Source organism: Anolis carolinensis, chromosome 5, assembly GCF_035594765.1.
Source record: "Anolis carolinensis isolate JA03-04 chromosome 5, rAnoCar3.1.pri, whole genome shotgun sequence".
Classification (NCBI taxonomy): domain Eukaryota; kingdom Metazoa; phylum Chordata; class Lepidosauria; order Squamata; family Dactyloidae; genus Anolis; species Anolis carolinensis.
In genome coordinates, this window is record NC_085845.1 from 165,826,198 (window position 1) to 165,849,177 (window position 22,980).

Sequence of the window (22,980 nt, forward strand, 5' to 3'; positions counted from 1 at the left end):
GAACTGCACAATTAAACAGGAAATGACACTTTAAAACCAGGAACAGATTTTTTTTTCAAATTTTGTAACATAGTGCTATTGGTGCACCCACTGATTTTTGAAGTAATGCAGAGTATGTAATTTGGGGAATGTAGAAGGATTCAAAACCTCTTTGGGTGCCATCCCTCCCTACACATGCAAATGGAATGCCATTTCCCAGCATCAGAGAGTACTTTTGCAGGCAGAAATAAATAAATATTGTTCTCGTTGATCTCCAGTATATACTAACATACTCACTGGAGAAACAGGAGAGCAACAATTGTTTTCTTCTTCCTGATGAAACAATGTGTGTTCCCTGGCCTTCCACAGCTACTAAATAGTCATGAGATGCACAGTAGTGCTGGAAAATTGCAGAGTGTGGAAGAAGTAGCCAAGGAGAACTAGTCAAGCAAGTGTTGTGATTCCCTTGGGAAGTAGGCTCTTGAGCCACTGAGTCCTGTTGCACAAAGAGAATACTGTAAGCCATCTGCATCATTCTCTCAGAGGTCTCTACATTCTTCTCCCTAGACTCCAGCTGCCCAGCTTTCCTGCGTTTTGCTATGTCTCCTTTGGCAGCCTCTTTGTAGAGGTTTCTAAGTCATTGTGCAGGAAGAGAGAAATCTCCTCTAGGCTGTATGGGAGTCCTCCAGGTAATGAAGCCTTTTTCCAACAGAAGTTTGGCACCAGGAGACATCCTGTTCAACCTCGAAAAGCTGCAGCTGTAAAAATGAGAGTGGACCCAATTCCCCTGCAGCAATCGATTTACGAGCTGGCTTGGTGAGAAATGTTTATAGAAGAAGCTTACACATCTCAATCACCACAGGTGGAGCAATAAAGTCATCTAACAATAGAGTTGAAGGCACTTCCTAGAACAGCAGTTCCCAAAATATGTTCTGTGCAGTCCTAGGGCTCCGCAAAAACATCATAGAGGTTCCGTAATAAAATCTTTTAAAAAAATCTTTTTTTGTCAGAATATGAAGATTTTACTGAAATTCAATGTAACTCTGCTTCAAAAAGGAATCTCTTTATTTCCAAACCAACTACATTATTTAAAACACCCAGGCAACAGGAGTAGATGAAAGAAGGAAGAACTTTGTGGTTCACAATGCTTTAGGACATTGCTAGGGTTCCACAGGAAAATCATAGACAGAGTTAGGGGGAAAGTATTCTGAAGGGTTCAATGATAGGAAAAGTTTGTGAATTACTGCCCTAGACAGTCAGCTTCTAAATTCTGGGGGAGGACTATCATACCACCAAAGAACAATGCTGCTTTCAATAGTTACAAATAGCTATATATGTATAAAAAGCAGTTTCATGCATTACAATTTAAGACATAAGCTTTTTAAATACATCTATAGATGTTCATTTCTACTCCTCAAATGAATGAATGAATTAAAGTTACAGGCCTCAGACTGTTCCTAAAGTCCAACAGCAGCCCCTAGTCCTACCACAGTTATCCACCACATCTGTAGGACTCTCAGTTCATTTCTTCAGTGCTTCCAAAAGTTGGCATTCAGATTATGAAAGATGTAAGGCTGCTTTATTCATGCCAAACACTGAAGTTTTTGCATCGTGAAGAAAAAAAAATGAAGGAAAGAATAGCTGCATACGCCTGAATCCAGCCTAGTCCTCACACTTCATTCGCCAAAATTCTTTTCTGTTTGAACAAGTTTGCCCTCAGGTTGAGCTGAGCTGGTACATCCAGACAGCCCTTAAAAACTATTGCAAACTGCTTTCAAATTAATTTTCATCTAGCTGAGTAGGAATTGCGCCTCAGGTTCTTCCTGTCATTCATTGTCTAACCTTTAAAAAAACAAACGTTGCCAATTTCTGTGCTTATCCTTCACAGAAAAAATCATTCTTATAATCCGAGTTCTAATGTACCAACAGGTACTAGGTGGAGAAAACCGTTGAGACTGAGGTGGTATCATTCATATTGTATGGAATTAGAAATTAGCCTAACCTTGAGGTTCGTCCAGTTTTCCCCCTCTTTCAGGAAAATGTCCCAGAGTTCAGGTCTGTACACATGCCTAATACTGGCAATTACTATAACAGGAAAAGTGAATGAACATATAATTGAAGAGAAAAAGATCACAACTTAATGTGCATGTAAATAGGCATGCACACACAGGTTAAAAAAGATGCTGAAATCTGAGTGTTTTATGGATCAAAACAACAGACCAAGTTCAATGAGAGCATTTTAAGGAAACAGTCTGAGTGTTTTAAAGATATCAAAGTTCTCAGTTATCACACAAGAATATTTTTCAGTTAAGATGTTCCCTAGGAAGGATTAAATATTGGGTTTGGGCTTTAGATCAGAAGAAATGAGAGATGGAGCCACAGTAAGCTCTTCCATTATCAGAGGCTACTGGGGCCTAGAAGTAAAAAAAGAAAGGTGATATACTCAGTCACAAAGTGCATGTATCAAACAACTAAATGGCAATACATTGACACCATTCAGTCATGGGGGGGGAGAGTAAACATACAGAAAAACAGCTAAAGAGGTATAAAAAGGAAGTGTATGTCTTTAACTAGAATGCATGAAGCTTCTTTTTATACATATATAACTATTGAAGGCAGCTAACACTCTGCTCCTTGGTGATTTCATAGACTGATCCAGGGAGTGTCGTCAACAGGTCTTTATCGCTCTTCAGAAGAAATGAGAAATGGAATCATAGCAAGTTCTCCAATTAAAGGATGTAATAAGAACATAGAAGTAAATAAGAAAGGTGATATACTCAGTGGCACAAACAACTAAATAGCCATAAATGGTCACTGTTTTATTCAGTTGCTGTTCTCTTCAGAGTTTATTAATGCCATCTTGTATACTAGGAGTGTCTGTTGCTAACAGTTGTTTCTGTTAGCAGTTTTAGACAATTTATAATTCAGTAGGAGAGAACAGTGTAACTTTTTTTTAAAAAAGGGAAGGGAAAATGAGTAGATTATATTCATAAACATGTTGATTGTGTCAGCTGCCCTTGGTTTTCCAGAGAACTGAATTTTCTCTGTCTCCAGATACCTACTGTAATTCTTCTTGTAAATCATAGAATAGGAATAATAGTCTCTTCTGCCTCAATTCTGATCCAGTCAAGCCTTAACTTATGGCTGTCCAGACACTTGGATGATTCTATCAGGGCAAAATGCCTGCTCAGTGAAGTGAGCTATTTATTCGTGTTACTAGCATGCTTTATGAACTTAACTGGCCTCCCATCTGTTTTTGGGTGCAATGCATAGTTTGGTTTCTGAAGTCTACTATGAAACATTAAAGCATGGTTTATGATTTGGCCGTCAGTCATTCTGTGCACCATCAAAGAACAGCACATATCACCCTATGGGCACTTTTTGCTGATAGAAGCACAACTATGCTGACCTTTAGAATGAAATGTGGCTTGTCTTTTGATGAAACATATGCTTGATTTAAGGTAGTCAGTGGATTATTTATGTTTGGGTGAATCAATGGAAAACATGCTGTTTTCTATTGTCTTTTGCAGATGGCTTAGCACATCATCTCTATGGTTATCAGGACAGGAATCATTTAATAAACACACTAGAGAGAGAGAGAGAGAGAGAGAGAGAGAGAGAGAGAGAGAGATAGCTCTTTTAAGAAGAGGAGCAATTTTAAGAAGAGGAGCTAACTGTTCTACACAGAAACGTGCTGGCCAATTTTATCCAGGTATTTCTACAATAACTAATGGAAAACAAAGTGGTTTAGTGTATATTTAGAAAGGACAAAATAACGGAAATGCACAATCCTTGAAATAATTTCCAGAAATGATGAACAAGGCTTACTAATCATTTTCTAAACTCATTAACAAGAATGAATAACCTTACTGATATGTAAAAATGTTAGGTCTTCTGGGAACCTTAGTAACTCCACCAGACAACACATTTACAAAATAATTTTTAAATTGCAATTTTACTATTTATCTATACTTCATAAATTGTTGTTGTTTTAGGTTTACTGTATTTATAATGTTTATCCCGAATACTATATCTGAACTATTTATGCAAGTCTTCACTAAGAAACCTTATTTTTATTTGTTTGTTTTTAAATGCTAACAATGGAGTGGATCATTAGATTAGTTACAAAATACAACAAAATAGCTTCCAACTGCAGAAAAGTATTTTCAGAATGAGTTCAGGGCTTGTTGTTTTTCAGTAGGATTGTAATGTATCCCAGGCTGTTCTAAGCTAGCTCTTCATCCACAGCTGAAGGCTTCTTGTATATATCCTTCACAGTGAAGGACACACTGCAACATCATTGATAATAACAGCATAAATATAAACTTTGTGTGTAATGTGTGAAGCGTATGAAGTTATTCCTTTTGTCAAATTGCCTGTTACTTTTTAAGAGCAAAATGAATTCATTCTATAACATACCCAACAATTGCAATGGAACAATAAAATTCCATTTATCCATAACCGTATCCAATATCACTGTGAGAATGCAATTTGTGAAAATACAGAGGGAAAGTCATTGTGAGAATGCACCTGGTAAGAATGCATCAAAGGGTTCTGAAATGAAATTGGTGTTTAGATTGGTTCCATAGAGTAGCAATTCCCTTTATCTCCCCCGTCAGGCATAGAGGTCACAGAATCCTGATGTTTGCAGAAGTATAAAAACAATGGGGGGAAAAGCAAAAGAAGGTGGAGATGAAACAGTTTAGTGAGGCCTGAGATTTCTCACTGGCTACAATAGGAAAGCCTACTGTTTGGGTAGAAAGAGGGGAGCCAAAAACAAAGAGTGTGCAGAAAATGGAACAAAATACTTTGGACTGTAGATTAGTCTGTAGCTGGATGATTAAAATGCTGCCCAGAAACATGCCATTCCTGCAATATTTTGATGCAGATCCTATTGTCTGTATAACCTAATGTTCACAATTAAAATGGCTTGCTTACCCATAGCACTCATTGCTAAAGGAAATAAATCAATGATCATTTTAAAATGCAAATTTTCTGTATCTCATCCATCAACCAATTATTACTGTATTCTTCTCATCTCCAAGAACTGTTAGTATAGAAATAACCATAAAAGAAGTTCACTGAAGAGAAAGCCTCTACCCAGCATTGCTAAAAAACATGTTTATAAAACAGGATTTTAAGATATAAAATAAATGCAAAAAAGCTGCATATATTTCAGAAACATTTTGCTGTGGAGCTATGGAAAGATTGTACAACTCAGGCTATCAGGAATTGCAACAACAAACGAAGATGAACAGTATTACCTGAGCCATCTGCCTTTCCAACTTTGATCGGGGAATATCATCGAAATAGCTGTCATTTCTTCTTCTCCTTGCATCCCCCTGCATCATAATGTGTGGTACGTCGAGTGAGCCTCCAGTAGTGTAAGTGCTTTGGCTGAGTGAGGGAGACAACTGAGGAGGAGTGTGGTTGCCACTAGGTTCCTGCAAACAAAGCAGCAAACAAACCTATTTAATAGGCATTCCTGCACTCAGTCCAAAAGGGCAAGTATTGCAAGTGTTATTTCTGGCCCTGTATCTCTGCTAGTGATGAAATTTCCCAAGTGTATATAAAACATATAAAAGTTACAAACTGTCGGTTATGTGCACTGCACACCAACCTCACTTGGGAGTTAGAATTGCAAGTGATTCCCATGTTTTGAGTTGACATCAATAATGCAATATACGAATTGACATTAACTCCATGTTATAATATACAAATGAATTTCCAAATTATTATCATTGGCTTGCCTTCCAGAGCTGTAGGAAAGGGGATGTAAAGGACTTCCTTATATTGCTGAAAAACTCCTTGCAAAACAGCTAAAGTTGTATCTGACCCAACTGCATTCTCTTCCAGTTTGTTTCCAAACATAATTCAAGATGTTGGCTTACACAAAAAAGAAAAAAGAAAAAAAAGAGGGGCAGCTTGGAGCCAGACTATCGGAAAGTCTGCCATCTCCAATATGAGCCTATTTAAGATCTTCAGCAAAAGTCCTGATGTTTAAGAGACTAAACTACCAAATACAGAAGAAAAGGCTGTCTCTGTAGCCAAACTTCAGTTGCAGAAATCTCTCATAACACAGGCAGGCAGGCTCTATGTTTGGATTTTTGAAGCCATGTTTAACAGTATTTTATATCAGTTTTTTAAAGATATATTTGTTTTATTTTACATTTGGGAGCTTGGTGGGCTTAAAAAGCAATTAAAATGCTTTCAATAAAATCAGATTTTTCTCAAGTACTCTTCCATTCTCACATTGCTTCTGCAGATTTTTTTTCACTAAAGCAGCAGCAGATAACACCTCCGTTTGAATAATTCTCTTGGCTTTTCGTAGGAATTCAGCCTACCACAACTGTATGTTTCACATTTATATTCTAGCATTCTTGCTGAGTGCCAGGAAACAACAGCTTTAAAAAACGGAGCTGAATTCAAGCAAATCTCCAAAGGCAAAATACTGTGAGTTCAGTGACACTTTCAGTAACAATGTTTTCCAAGGAACTATAATCTGTTCTGCTCCCCAGAAGCCTTTATGTGTGATATGCCAAACGCAAAAATGAGAATGCCCATGTACTTTTAAAACAGTTAGAAAATGGGTGGAGGTGCTTATGTCTAAGACAAAGCTTACAAGCTATAATATCCTTCTCCTTCACTATCTCACGGACGGTAGTAATGAAAATAAAATATACATTTCTCCAAATTTCCAAAACAACACATTTTATTTGAAAGAACTGTCTATAAGTAATTCTCTTGCATGGTTCCTGAGAAATAGGTCCACCTGCACATTAGGCTTTATTAGAGGTATGTCTAATGCCCCTTCTACACAGCTGTATAAAATCCACATCAGACAGGATTATATGGCAGTGTGGAGTTAGATAATCCAGTTCAAAGCAGATAGTGTGGATTATTCACCTTGATAGTCTGGGTTATATGGCTATGTGGAAGGGCCGTAAGATTGCAGCCTGAGGGTACATCCTAAACCCACTTACCTGGAAGTAAATCATTTTCAATGGATTTGGACTTCTGAGGCGGCATGAGAGGGACTGAATTGTAACTGAAGAGCTGTATACTAAAATGTGACCACATCTTAGAGCAGGGTGTTATGCTTGGTGATATCTCTGGGTAAAATTCTCAGATCCCTTCCAGACAGGCTCAAAAACGTCGGACCTGTTGTGCTTTTACCGGAGGCGTCCAAATAATGCCTCAGGTAAAAGCAAATTAATTTGTTCCAAATTAATTAGACACCTGTTAAGACCCGGGGCCCCTTCCACACAGCCAAATAAAATCCCACATTATCTGCTTTGAACTGGAATATATGGCAGTGTGGACTCAGCTAACCCAGTTCAAAGCAGATTGTGGGATTTTCTGCTTTGATATTCTGGGTTATATGGCTGTGTGGTAGGGCCCTAAGTCTTACAAGATGTGAGCCCTGTGTGGATTGGGCCCGGGAAGCACATCATGCAATCCCCAGGCCCATTCCACACAGCCATCTTGGTTTTTCAGGCTCCATGAGCCTGGAAAACTGACAGGGCGCCCCCCCCTCCACCCAAACCCCAAATCTAGGCCCTAAAACTTACCTAAAATTGGCTGCCAGGCACAGGGCCTGCTTGCAAAGTTTTCTTGGTATGCCAAAATGGCACCTGAGGAGAAGGGATGGGGGATAAGGGAATTCTCTCATCACCCCTCTCATCTCTTTAGGCACCATTTTGGCACCCCAGGAGAACTTTACAAGCAGCCCCCATGCCTGGCAGCCACTTTCAGGTAAGTTTTAGGGTCTAAATTTGGGATTTGGGGGGTGGCTGACTGAATTGCAATCTGGATAGCATCTAGCCACCCGAGAGAGAAAATCCCGGGTGAGGTCTTCAATGAGGGCGAAAACGGGTTATTTTAACCCATTTTCACCCGCATTTAACTGCTGTCTGGAAGTGCCCTCAGTTTGCAATATGAGTAAAAGGTCACATGCCCATGAAAACAGAGAATTTGGAAGCCCTAGCACATTTATACAGTTGTTTGTGTTATGCTTACAAAACCATTTTTGTAGCTACATCTCCTGAAGCTACCCTTCCTTAAAAAAAACCCTGACCTTATAAGCTGAGCAAGCTCCCCACCAATACATCCATTTCCATGTTGTCAAAGAATGGGGAAATGAGCTGGAATATATCCAGCAATTTTCCGGTATCTAAGTGCACCCAGATAAGCATGGGCAGATAACTCTGGGCCTCTCCGGGACACCCTGCAGACAGTGATGTAGTGCTTTTTGCTACAGGAAAATAGCTGGACATGCCTCCTCCCACCACTGTCTGACAACATGCCCATACTGGGGGGCTGCTTACGAGGTGGTTGGAGGATTTGGTCTGTTGTATGTTTGGAAGAGAATTTCAACTTACGACTTTGTAATGCAGCAATGGGATGTCACTCAAACTGTACTAAGTACACAACTAAACACATATATATTGATGCTGTTGATTATACTGTTTCTTCAAGGTGAAAGATTTTCCTGCCAACAGCCTCAGGGTAAGAAACAAAGAAAAAATGTATACAGTATGACCTCCATACTTGTGGGACTAGTAACCGCAGTTTCACCTACCTGCATCTGAAAAACGACGTCCTCTCTAAGAATATTCTAGGTCCTATGGTATACTTTCTGTTTCCATGGTAAGTTCAAGGTTATGGGGATCATATTGTATATTTATTTGTATAAAAAGTTACTAAATAATTATTCTTTGTGCTTGCAGATTTTTACAGATCTCATGCAATACATGTTTGATACTTTACAAGGCATCTTGGCACATTTGCTGAAGCCTACCCTGAGGGTTATAGATCGTGGTGGTTTCTGAGGAGGATCTTCGTGAAGCCTGTCTCCCAGTGATGCCAAAATACGTTTTCGATGGCCAAGCAAACTAATTTTTAATACCTGTAAAATAAAAACAAGCTGATGTACAAACAATCTGATAAAATTACAAGCAACGACTGAACAACCTGTCACAAAAATTCACCTCTATAATTATTAATTGGAATATTATCAATCATTTTGAAGTTAGAGGAGTAGGATAGAACAGAATAATACTGAGAGGATTTGCTTTTGAGAAGGAAGGAAAGAATGCAAGAAGGAATCTCATGTAGTCAAATCCGGAATGAGACAAAAGGCAAGCAGGTAGAGATGTGCAGTGTCAGAAGGGCAGAGGAGTACGGAGGAGGAAGCTGTCAATAGGGAAGAAAAGCATAATACAAAAAAAAAAAAAACACCACCAAGGAAAGAAAAGAATGATGTAAAGAAGAAAAAGGCCATATGCTGTCATTTTGGAAGTGGGATGCAAGAAACCTTCTATACAAAGTATATTCTTTTGTTATGCAGACTATTTCCTGTTGTAGCCCATAACATTATAGAGTATAATTTGGAGGAAGGAAAGCAGTGTTGCTTTCACTGAGTCAACATAGATTAATTAGATTTTGTGGTGACATGAATCAACTGCCTGAAAAAATAATGGTGCAGACACATGCTCTCGAAGTATTCGCAATATAGGTACAACACTTGATGAAAGGCAAACTCTACCATACCACTATTCAGGGCCGGGCTGTGGCGCAGGCTGTTGAGCAACCAGCTGCAGCCAGCTGCAACAAATCACTCTGACCAAGAGGTCATGAGTTCGAGGCCAGCTCGGAGCCCCGCATTTGTCTTGTCTTTGTTCTATGTTAAGGCATTGAATGCTTGCCTTATATGTGTAATGTGATCCGCCCTGAGTCCCCTTCAGGGTGAGAAGGGCTGAATATAAATACTGTAAATAAATAAATAAATAAATACTCCCAGTTCCAGAAGAGAGTTGCCTCAATACTTGTGGATATGGAGGATGCATGGTAATCCACATGGCAATCTGCAATATTTGTTACATATTTGATTTAGATTTATTCTCAATGCTCATTTAGCATAGGTGTCATTATCCAGAACAGTAAACACTTTCAAATATGAAAGTACATAATTCTACAGATTAAACTTTTAACACACATCTGAGCCCCACAAAGCAACCAGCTGTTATCACTGTCAATTTTAAAGCTTATGAATAAAAATAATTTTGCACTAGGCTTCGAATAAATCATCTAAAGAAATCACTCCGTTATTACAGAAAGAAAATGGTTCTCATAAGCTAAATTTCATAATAGATCAGGAAGGCAATTTCACTTGCAATTTTCACTAACAACTATGACGCACACTAAATTTTACTCTGCTTTCCTTTAAAAGTTGGTGACTTTAAAAAATGGTATGTATGCAATTTATCAATTTGTAGACAGATAAAGATATAATTAGGCCAATTTATTGATCAAATTGCAAAAGCAAATTATAGTAGATAGTATTATAAACTGATATAATGCAATGACTATATTGTGTGGAAAGTGCCTTATAGTTGACAGATGTGTGGGGGGCGTGTGTGTGTCTTGAGCACATGGTAGCCTGACAAGTCAGTCTGGGAATGGCTGATACTGAAAAGCACACATTGTTCCAGATAAGACTGGCATTACATTTTCACTGTATTTTTCTTGCCTGAATACTCCCCCAACTGTATACAAAATGAGGTTACAATTTAACACAGTGAAATGTGAAATCTTTGAATGTATTATGAAATAGCCTATTTACAACTCTTCATGATAATGCTATAATTCTTCTGAATATTCTTCACTCTACTCCCCTTTCTCTCTATTATAATATTATCGAAAACATAGAAGATACTATCAGAATCAATTTATAATGTCTAGAATTCACAATCATAATTATCAATATGTAACCTAATTATGCATTCTTAAATCATTCACATTCACAATCCCTATACATTCAATAGCCATAGGGATTGCAAAAGTCTCCTTGCTCTGAAATATGGCCTAAGGAACCTGGCATGTTTCTTCCATTCCATCCTACCCCTTCTTATATTCATTTATATATCCCACCTTTATCCTGATAATGGAATTCAAGGTGGCTTAACAATATATTAAAGACAATCTATAGACCGAAAGGTCCCAGGTTCAATCCCCGGGAGCGGCGTGAGCTGCTGTTAGCTCCAGCTCTTGCCAACCTAGCAGTTCGAAAACATGCCAATGGGAGTAGATCAATAGGTACTGCTCCGGCGGGAAGGTAACGGCGCTCCATGCAGTCATGCCGGCCACATGACCTTGGAGGTGTCTATGGACAATGCTGGCTCTTCGGCTTAGAAATGGAGATGAGCACCAACCCCCAGAGTCAGACATGACTGGACTTAACGTCAGGGGGAAACCTTTACCTTTTTATAAATGTTCTGACCGTTTTTCCCTTAACTTAAACAACAAAACTACAGGAGCAAATCACACCAAATTTGGCCACAAAAGACATAGTCATCCGGTCTGTGTTTTTACATCAGAAAAACTTGGAAAAATAGTCCAAATTACAGAGAATGAAAAAGAGCCTTTCTCCCCTTAACTGCCAGTTAGAAATAGAGGCTCTGCTGCCTTTAGCACCCCCTCCCCCCCGCTGCCTTTAGACCACACCCTCTTTGTATCCTAGCAACGCCCACAGCCAAGATGGCACCCTGGGGACAGGCACTTAGGCCTGATTCACACTGCCTATAAAATACAGATTATCTGCTTTGAACTTGATTATATGGCAGTGTAGACTCAAGGCCCTTCCACACAGCTATATTATCCGGAATACCAAGGCAGATAATCCACAGTATCTGCTTTGAACTGCATTGTCTTGAGTCCACACTGCCATATAATGCAGTTCAGTGTGGATTTTAAACAGCTGTGTAGAAGGGCCTCATATAATCCAGTTCTAAGAAGATAATATAAGATTATAAATATAATGTGTAATAATTACTGTAGTATAATAATACAGAACAATATAATCTCTAAAATCAGGACAGTAAATAAAGAGCAGCATTCTGAAAGCAGGGAAATTGGGAATTCCAGAAAGGAAACAATCAGGGCCAGCTAACACCTCCCAAGAAAAGATTCTCCCAGAAAGGAAACTGAGAAGGGAGAGAAACTGTGTGTATTACCAAAGTCATTATTATTATTATTATTATTATTATTATTATTATTATTATTATTATTATTATTATTATGTTGCTGTGAACCATGAAAATGAACACAATCTGGCTCCAAGTATTCAAAAATACTAAAATAAGAATATATAAAAACTACTGTGGTATAATAAAAGAGAATACAATCTCTAAAATCACAACACTAAATAAAGCACAACACTCTGAAAACAGGGGAATTCCAGACAGGAAACAATCAGAGCCAGCTAACACCTCCCAACAAAGTATTCCCATCACCAAAGTCTGGCAAATCCTCTGTTTTCTGAGGGCCACAGCCTTTATTTTAGTGTGTGCGCTCAAGCAATGTATATGGGTACTTCTTCATCTACACAGACAGTAGAAGCACATAAAATATCGCAAAGAACAACACTCTAAAAACAGGGGAATCCAGACAGGAAACAATCAGGGCCAGGTAACACCTCCTAACAAAAAATTCCCCCAGGGAGGAAGCAGCCAGGCTTTAAAGCTGAAAGGCCATTACATGCTAATCATTTTGGCTAATTGCAGCATTCATACTTGCCTCCAACAGACAAAAAAGGGAAAAATCAGAAATATTGTATATTAACAAGCTTTAGGAAATAATATCCCCTGGAGGCGCAGCGTGTTAAAGCGCTGAGCTGCTGAACTTGAGGACCGAAGGGTCGCAGGTTCAAATTGGGGGAGCGGAACGAGCCCCCACTGTTAGCCCCAGCTTCTGCCAACCCAGAAGTTCGAAAACATGCAAATGTGAGTAGATCAATAGGTGCTGCTCCAGTGGGAAGGTAACAGTGCTCCATGCAGTCATGCCAGCGGCCACATGACCTTGGAGGTGTCTACAGACAACACCGGCTCTTCGGCTTAGAAATGGAAATAAGCACCAAATCCTAGAGTCAGACATGACTGGACTTAATGTCAGGAGAAAACCTTTACCCTCTACCTTAACTACCACCAATTCCTCAATACTTTATTTCCCATACCACCATCCTTCGCCACAGCAACGTGTGGCCGGGCACAGCTAGTACAAGTTAAAAACAAAAATCTGATCATGCTCTGTTTCCAAGATCAGATGGTACAGTATTTGTTGTATTTAGGGTATTTAGGCCTTCCAAAAACTAACCTAGCTTCGTTGAATTTCAGTGGGTGGTGTCTTAAATACCTATGACACTGGATTTAGAATTTGTTGGTCTGGGTTGCTGTGAGTTTTCCGGGCTATATGACCATGTTCCAGAAGCATTCTTTCCTGACATTTCGCCTGCATCTATGGTAGGCATCCTCAGAGATAATAAGGTACCGTATATACTCGAGTATAAGCTGACCCGAATATAAGCCAAGGCATCTAATTTTACCACAAAAAACTGGGAAAACATTGACTCCAGTATAAGCAGAGGGTAGTAAATTTCAGAAATAAAAATAGATACCAATAAAATTACATTGAGGCATCAGTAGGTTAAATGTTTTTGAATATTTACATAAAGCTCAAATTTAAGATAAGACTGTCCAACTCTGATCAAATCATTATTCTCATCTTCTTCAATGTAAATGTGCTTATGTATCCTTTTAATAATAACTAGCTGTGCCTGGCCACGCATTGCTGTGGCTTAGTCTGGTGGTGTTGGTCAGTCTACATTAGGTTGTATTTATGCTGTGACCTCCACCCTTGTTTATACTCACATTAGTAGTAGAATTTGAAGTCTGTTACCTTCTTCAATTTTTGTGTTGATTGATAATTACTTGAGATCCCTGTTGTCTTTGGTTTGTTGTTAATCGTGATGTCTGATTCTGCTTCTTGCCTGTGATGGTGTTGATTCTTATTGTTGTTATTGTCATTGCTATTATTGTAATTGTTTTATTGGAGACCAAGTGTGAATGTAGGTGGATGAGCACTGAATGGCCTTGTAGCCTCAGTGCATGGCTGATTCTTGCCTGTGTAGGTGTTTATTATTAGTGGGTGAGTGGATGGATAGATGAGTGGATGGATAGATAGAGTGAGTGCTCTCCTTGTTTCCTTTATTCCTATGCTGTTCCCTTTCTCTGCTCCGATCCTGAGCTCGCTGATAAGAACACACTGGTCAGAAAGGAGGGTAAATATAACCAGATCAATGGTCTTTCTCTCCCTTTTGCTCTTGGCCTTCCGGGAAGAGAGGGCTTTCCTTCGCTTCCCTCCCCTCCCTCCTTCCTTTGTTCTATCCGTCCCAGCCTTTCCTGCCCACGGAGCCATGGAACTGGGTCAGTGGGTTGGATGGCGGGGAAAAGGAGAAGGAAGAGGCCTCTAATTGAAATGCATGGACTCAATGCCATGGGGTGCTTGGATTTGTAGTTTGCATCCAGTCCAACCCCTTTCTTTCTTTTTGTCATGGAGGAAGACCCCACCCAAAGCCCTCATACAGATGGCCATCCGGTTTAGTTGTGTTGTAGTAGTCACAATGCGTTGTTGTGAGTTTTGTGGGTCCGGATTGTGGTTTTGTGGTGTGGTTGTGTTGTTACAACTGGGAGGCAAGGCTTTTGCATTGTGTTGTCAAGTTTTCTATTTCTGGGGCGTTTAGTTGTGTGCCAAGTTTCGTATTTCTGGGGCGTTTAGTTGTATTGTTATAGTCATGATGCGTTGTTGTGAGTTTTGTGGGTCCGGATTGTGGTTTTGTGGTGTGGTTGTGTTGTTACAACTGGGAGGCAAGGCTTTTGCGTTTTGTTGCCAAGTTTTGTATTTCTGGGGCGTTTAGTTGTGTTGTTATAGTCATGATGCATTGTGAGTTTTGTGGGTCCAGATTGTGATTTAGTGGTGTGGTTGTGTTGTTACAACCGGGAGGCAAGACTTTTGCGTTTTGTTGCCAAGTTTTGTATTTCTGGGGCATTTAGTTGTGTTGTTATAGTCACGATGCGTTGTGAGTTTTGTGGGTCGAGATTGTGGTTTTGTGGTGTGGTTGTGTTGTTATAACCGGGAGGCAAGGCTTTTGCGTTGTGTTGCCAAGTTTTGTATTTCTGGGACGTTTAGTTTTGTTGTTATAGTCACTGTGCAAACAACTTTATCCTTTTATATATATAGAGTAAAATAATACATGTAATAATAATAATAATAATAATAATAATAATAATAATAATAAATACAGGAAAATAATACATGTAATAAATAGAGTGAAATAATAAATGTATTAATAATAATCATAATAATAATAATAATATAAAAATAGAGTAAAATAAATGTAACAGTAGCAACAATAATAGACAAAAATAATAAATGTACCATATATTCTCGAGTATAAGCTGACCCAAATATAAGCCAACCAGAACCCTCACCCGAGCGGGGCTTTTTCAGTCTTGAAAAGAGGGCTGAAAAACTAGGCTTATACTCGAGTATATACAGTATGTTGGTAACTAGTCAAGTGGGGTTTATATATCTGTAGAAAGTTCGGGGGGGGGGGGGGGGAGAAAGAACTCTTGTCTGTTTGAGACAGGTGTTAATTTGAATGTTTCAATTGGCCACCTTGATTAGTATTTAATAGCCTTTCAGCTACAAGGTCTGGCTGCTTACTGCCTGGGGGAATCCTTTGTTGGGAGGTGTTAGCTGGCCCTAATTGATTAATGTCTGGAATTCCTCTATTTTCTGTTTTGATGTTCTCTTTCTATGTTTTCCTGATAACAGTTGGCTAAGTTATTTCTCATTAGGTAAAGGTGTCCCTCTGATATTAAGTCTAGCCGTGTCTGACTCTGGGGGTTGGTGCTCATCTCCATTTCTAAACCGAAGAGCCGGCGTTGTCCATAGACACCTCCAAGATCATGTGGCCAGCATGACTGCATGGAGTGCTGTTACCTTCCCGCCGAAGCAGAACCTATTGATCTACTCACATTTGCATGTTTTCGAACTGCTAGGTTGGCAGAAGCTAGAGCTAACAGCGGGAGCTTACTCCACTCCCTAGATTCAAACCGCTGACCTTTCAGTCAGCAAGTTCAGCAGCTCAGCAAATTAACCCGCTGCGCCATGGGGAATTCTGACCTATAAGAACACCCCTAATAAAGATTCACAGAAATAAATATGGAGCAAGATCTTAATATTTATCTAACAGGAAGTATGGGGGATGTTTATTCTCCAAGCTCTTCTTCCTTAATGAAATCTAAGCATAAACTTGCTAGCCATGATTTTTAATGAGGCTACATTGATTTCTGACAATGTAGAAATTTTACCTACAGTTATATAACAAAACGTGGTTATGAAAAGCTAGCGATTCTTGACACTGACTGTCTTTGAAGTCCTCACTGAACATTTTGATTAAATATGTGTTAGAGTAACGTTGTATCCATAGTGGAGTCCTTTGTACCATTTATTATCTTCCACTCGTAATTGCTGTCTTTAATGAACATGTTCTATTCTTAGAACAGCATCGCAAAGAAGATCTAAAACCCAGGGATTTTGAAACTTCAGACTTAAAATCGCCCAGTGGATTTTCACCAAGCTAACATTTTGCAGGACCCTAGCACAACCATGAAATGTTGACAACCTAAACCTGTGGTTCTCAAACTGAGGAGCTCCATGCTTTCCTCCCCCTCCAACTCTAGTTCAGTCTACCATCGGGAGCGTGCGCCCTGACCCTATCTGCCTTCCAGCCTGCTTACCTTAACATAAATGATTGTCCCTCCATGGCCACTGTCTGGACCTAGCACCGCCTTCTTTCCTTCTCTCTCCTTTTCTATTATTTCTCTCACGGCAGTGTCCCTGCTCCCCTTTCCTTCCTGCTCTTCCCCCCCTTGCTGCCAAAGGCCTTTTTTCCTTACCTTCCTCGCCACCCAAACCCTTTTTCCCTTGCCTTGCTTGCTTTCAAAACCCTATTTCCCTCCCAATGCTCAGGGGGTGCTTTGATGGTGTTTTTTCAGCATGGTAAACGGGAATTGGATTGGGTGGCTTCTGGGCTTTCTGCTACTACTGTACTGTTATTATTATTATTGTTATTATTACTGACACAAAGACAGAGTATGACACAGCAAACGAGATGTATATGCTGAATTTCATATCAAAAACATCACAGGTCGAACACTTCCCAAGCGTTTAGGACTGTACAATGTATTTTTGGATGATGCATGCTATTATTGTTATTGCTATTATTACAAAGTCTGGATGGACATCTGTTGGGGTGCTTTGATTGTGCTCTTCCTGCATGGCAGAAGGGGATTGGACTAGATGGTTCCTGGAGTCTTCCACTGAAATACTGTTAAGTTTATGTTGATTAAAACTGTTCATATATAAAACAATATTTATATATTGTTTTGTTCTTTCCTTTTTTCTTTTTTTGCACTGTGTGAATTAGGTCACACAAACACGCTCCATCCATTAGCCACTGGTCTGGTCTATGCCTGATATATATACATTATATATATTATATAATATATAAGCATTTCTTGGGGCTCTGTGAGAAATTTCTGCTCCAAAAAGGGCTCTGCAGCTGAAAGTTTGAGAAGCCCTAACCTTAACTATAAAAGCAGGAAATTGTGAGAAACGTCCAAAGCTTGCAAAGAGAAAATATTAGGTCAAATCCTTCACATCTGTTGATGTTTGTTTATTAAATTGCAATCTTATGCTGTCCCTCAAAGTGGCATCAAGGCATACCATCCAATATTTCACAGATGAATACTAGGGTATATGGGACCTTTAGACCAGTTCACCATCTGATCAGCCACCACTACAAATCACAGTACTGTTACCATAGCCACATTGAGCAACATAAGCTAAAAAGAAGCCTTACATTCCTTTAAAAAAAGCATAACGGTGTGAGAGGATACTTCATATAGCCACTGCCATGGCAGTAGCTCTGATGGTAACAACAGCCGCAGGGAAACAGATTTGAGAGTAGCCGATACTGACAACCTGGCAGGTTGCTGAGTAGTCAATATCACACCTTCACCAACCCAAAGAGGTTGGGTGAAGGTGTGATATTGCTGCTGAAGATGCATGGAAGCTGTGCTCTAGAAATACGGTTTACATCCAAATTTGTGAATAAACACCAAACCAGTTTTTGTAATCAAACCTAAGTTAGACATTGAATGATAACTTGTTTTTGAAGTCCCAGCCATTTGTATGTTTCTAAGCAGTGCCCTAACTCCCTGTTTTGAGTTCATCAACTAAGTGAAAACTCATACTCTTGCTGTTACTGCAATGACAAAAAAAACCCATCAAAAACTCTGCACTGAATATTTTAAAATGTATGTGATGTAGAATCATTTACTTACACACATGCTTTAGAAAACAGCAGTGTGAATGCATCACCCACACTGCTCTAGACACACATCAATGGCAGACAGTAATGTTGGGATAGAACAAGCAACGGTGAGTCAGCCCTTAGCTTACACTTCATAAGCCTAATGGCGCATTAGTAAACTGTATGCAATGTAGCAAAGATGCCATAATCCCCACACATTCAACATCACTGATAAGGTAATTCCATTTTCTGTGCATTAGTGTTACATTCTTTCAGCCTCAGAGGAAAAAATGACAATAACAAGTCCCCTCTGAACCAATCTTGCCAAGAAAACTCTTTGATAGGGTTGTCTTAGGTCACCATGAATCAGAAATGACTGAAAGGCACACAACAGCTAACAAGATTATTTTAAAAAAATTAGGAAAAGTACAATAAAATTATCAGGACATTTGATTCAAATCATAAGCAAAGGAAGACAGAAATACATCATGTATTTTTACTCAGAAATTTGGTTACAGGCTTTACAGGAAACTCATACTGAGCACTCTAGTACAGGACTTCTTAAACCTTTTCTACTCAATCCTTTTGCGCTCAAGAAATTTTAAGTGATGAGTATATATGTATATAAAATAGATATAAAATCAAATATTTACTTACAATAAATCAGCATTTGCAAGGCTTGCTAAAAAGGATGGTTTTCCTTTTTTATGAAGTACAGCTGAAGCATTTTCTGCACATTGTTACTAACGGATTGGTGTAAATGTCTAATGGGTGGCATTCAGAAAACTTTTACTGTTGCTAAATTTTTCACAACCCTCATATTCCCTTAGAACCCCATTAGAAGTCGGGACCCATGGTTTAAGAAGCAGGTGACCCCTCAAATTGATAATGGAAGGCAGAGTCACCATCAAGATGCATTAACAAATTAATATATAACAGTTCATTGCTATCTCTCCCAACCTTAACAGTATGATAGCACTGAGAACATACTATACAACCTTGGCATTTGAAATATTTATAGCCATACAGAACTATATAAAACACTGGGACACTGAATTCAGGTCACAACAATGTTTGACGGAAAGGAAGCCCGCAGCAATAGTATAGTTCATTCCTTGCTGAGAAAAAAAGAAGCAAAAAAACAAAATTACAGCTGTACTTTTGGCATATACATTTCTTCTCCTGAATCTATATTTCATCCATAAACACTTGCCTTAGGCTGAAACCTTGCATCAATTACACAACATAATCACTTCCATTATGTTGAAAAATAAGTATGGCTGGACCCTCAAATGAAAAAAGTGAATGCATGCATGCATGAAGAGACACTGAATGAATACTAAGCCTGCAATTTTTTTCACACTTTCCAAGACCTTTGAACTCAATGGGACTTCTGAAGAGACATTGTTCGGGTTGTGCTATGAGTCTCAAAAAAACCCAAAGCTAGAAGACACCACAAACAACTCAAAGTGAACCATCAAATTATTCACTGTTCAGATTTAGGAGTGGGAAACGGAGTGTACCACACATAAACACAGAGAATGCAACTGTGCTCTGTTAAAAATAACTGCTTGGTGAGAGTCTAGATAGCACATGGTCTTTGCCTTATTATGTCTAATCATTCTGTGTCTTTTCTAGTGGAACAGAATGGAACTCAAAAAAGGAAATTAACAAGCAATAGCTGTAAACCAGAAGGTCTGAGGTGATGAAAATTAGGTGAATATTTTAATGGTCGTCCAACTATCTGAGAGGGACAACCTGCATACAACACTGATTCATGGATAAAGCCTTTTATTTTGTGCCACCAGACTAGCTCTTCTTGGCAGTTGAAACAGGTGAATAGATTTGTCAAAAGAAGCTGCTCCCCTCAATCTATGTCAAAACGTCATAGTCCCTCTTAGGGGGTAGCTCTGAATTGATCTTCCATTTTAGTTTACTTGTTGGCATTTTCTCTATAGTTTTGGGAAGGCAATGTGTGTTGTTCTCCCAACATTTCACTGATGAAAACCAGGACACTTGTGGTCAAGTAACATCAGAGTATGGTCAAGGTGGAAAAAGTTATTCATGTGGAAGAATACACAATTTAGGAAAGACTGTAGTAGTTTGCTCTTGCCTGAGCCTATTGGGAAAGGCAAGATTCTGCTACTTCTTTTCTTTTTTCAACCACTGAGCTAAAGAGTATTTTTGCACTTTCAATGCAATTTCAAGCAATTTAGATAAGCTCAGGAAAAAATATGAAATGGGAAGGAGGGGGAGAAACTATGACATTTCAAAAACAGATATAAAAGGTGGAATGACTGAAGATTAATCAGGACTGTCAATATCAAATCAAGACACTTGGAGTGTATGAGTTACTAATATATTTTTCCAACTAAAAGTCTCAAAGGAAGATTTTTAGATTTTTTTTCTTTCTAAACAAAGGATTTGGCCACATCATGAGAAGACAGGAAAGCTTGGAAAAGATCACGATGCTGGGGAAAAAGGAAGGAAAAAGGAAGAGAGGCCGACCAAGGGCGAGATGGATGGACTGGCTTGACCTTGAAGGAACTGGGGGCGGCGACGGCCGACAAGGAGCTCTGGCGTGGACTGGTCCATGAAGTCACGAAGAGTCAGAGACGACTATGCCACTGAGCAGCAGCAAAAGATAGCTACTCTTCAGTGGCCTGGATCTTCTGGAGCAATCCTGCTGCAAGGACCATTTTCACTTGGTTTATTTTTCTAGCCTCTCCATGTACAACTGCTTTAGATTTTGGGGACATGGGAACACAGGGCTGATCAAATTTTCATCACCAACAAGTGAAACCTTCAACTTAGGATGCCAATCTTGTATTTTGATTATTAATATAGCTTAAAAATATAACAGGGCATTGATGAGTTTCAATAGAATGTTTTCAAAATGGATGTTCTTGTTACAGTACAACACTGGAGGGGGGTATTATTTCATTGAAGAAGTGCCCGACTATACCTAGTGTATTCTGAATCTTCATCCTATAAATGAATGATGTACAGATTTAACTTACTGTATATACTCGAAGATAAGCCGAGTTTTTCAGCCATATTTATGAGCTGAAAAAGCCTCCTCCCGGCTTATAATCGGGTCAAGGTCAAGGCTGGCAATGGAGCCTTGCAATATGTGATCTATTTCTCTCTTCTCCCTTATCAGTATGTTTACTTTTCCAAAGCCTCCTTCGCTCTTAATCAAGGGAATGTTTTGAAAAAAGAAAGACACTTTTGCAAGTCAGGAAGAAGAAAAATATATTCATTAATCTTATGAAAGCATTTTCCCCTGAAATATTTGTTAAACTCTCCAATAGGCATTAACCCCTTGCAAGCTTTTGCAATCTCTATGTACCTTTATATATGTATCTATCTATATACATTAATTTTATATATGAATTTTCCCCTCATATGTTTGCAGGTCTTTGCAAATCCTTTATACATATAGATCCATGTACCTGTGTATCTGTAGCCATACATATACATTATTTTTATATGTGAATTTACCCTCATATGTTTGCAAGTCTCTGCAAATATCTATATAAAGAGAGATGTCTGGATAGATATGAATATATTCTTACCTACCTATATATAGGGCTTGCAAATATTACAGGGGGGAAATGAACACATAAATATATATAGACATGTCTAGATAGATATGAATATAAATATAAATAAAGGGCAGTGGTTCTCAACCTGGGATCCCCAGATGTTTCTGGCCTACAACTCCCAGAAATCTCAGCCAGTTTACCAGCTTTTAGGATTTCTGGGAGTTGAAGGCCGAAAACATCTGGGGACCCCAGGCTGAGAACCACTCTTATAGGGAAATGTTTATGTTTTTAAGTTCAAGATAATCTTTGTCTTCTAAAAGCTAGGTTTTGGTGTTAGAATGGATAGGGTAGAAAATCCTAAATTAAAACTACAAGCTGTTCCCAAGTTACAAACCAGATAGATTCTGTAGGTTTGTTCTTAAGATTTCTCCTCACTTTCTGACCTGGGATAATTGGATTTTGAAAAAAAAAAGGGTTGTTGTGAAAATAAGGATTGGTGAAAAAGCTTCAGTGGAGACACCATTTCCCCATTCTGGGAGTGAATTTCCCTTCCTAGGTGTAGATTTCTCTCACTTTCTGTTGTCTCATCCCCATTCTTAACTGTGTCATTTGTAACTCAGGGACTGCCTGTATATTGAAACTACCAAATTCATTTTTAGATTACTTAGCATGGACATTCTTGAAATCCTGTTGTTTCTGGAAAGCAGTCCATACTGAAAACTGGGATTCTCCTTAGAGATAGGCTGTAAAATCAGAAATGTGGAAAGTAAATGAAGATGAATGGAGAATTGGAGCAGAAGTACAGTATAGAACAAATCTTATTGTGGCTATATATCCCCATCTACTTCTTCCAAGCAGTCAGAAACCACATTGCTTTTTATGCCCAGAAACCAAGGGCAATACATTCTTGGATTAAATGGTGCTCAGAAGATTAGACACAAAACACATTAGTGAGAAAATTGTGATGTCTCTGGCAGGCATGCAAGGGAACTGCTAAACGCATTTTCATGAATTTGAGTAGAGATCGGCAACCTGTGGCACACTGGTGGTCATTGATGGCAAATCGCACAATTCCTTATTACTGATAATGCTCATTTGGCCTGATTAGATTTATAGTCCAACATCTGGAAGACACGTTCTGAGTTATAGAATCATACAGGAGTCACACATAACATAGGCAATCACCAAGAAACCCCATGAAGATGCCTTCCCATCTTCAATAATCTATTGGTTTTC

At 38.9% G+C, this 22,980-nt stretch overlaps 1 protein-coding gene across 16 annotated transcripts in view; it reads right to left on the reverse strand.

Annotated features, from left to right (window-relative positions):
- anks1b (ankyrin repeat and sterile alpha motif domain containing 1B) overlaps positions 1-22,980 on the reverse strand; it is a 444,290-nt gene that overhangs the window by 36,618 nt on the left and 384,692 nt on the right. For all 16 annotated transcript variants that reach the window (XR_010006296.1, XR_010006295.1, XR_010006294.1 and 13 more), the window contains 2 exons: positions 8,780-8,887; positions 5,244-5,423 (listed from right to left, as the gene is read on the reverse strand). Coding sequence is in view for 13 of the 16 variants with exons in the window: in XM_062980966.1 (XP_062837036.1) it covers positions 5,244-5,423; positions 8,780-8,887 (288 nt within the window). In the remaining 3 variants the exon portion in view is untranslated. The remainder of the gene's footprint in view (positions 1-5,243; positions 5,424-8,779; positions 8,888-22,980) is intronic.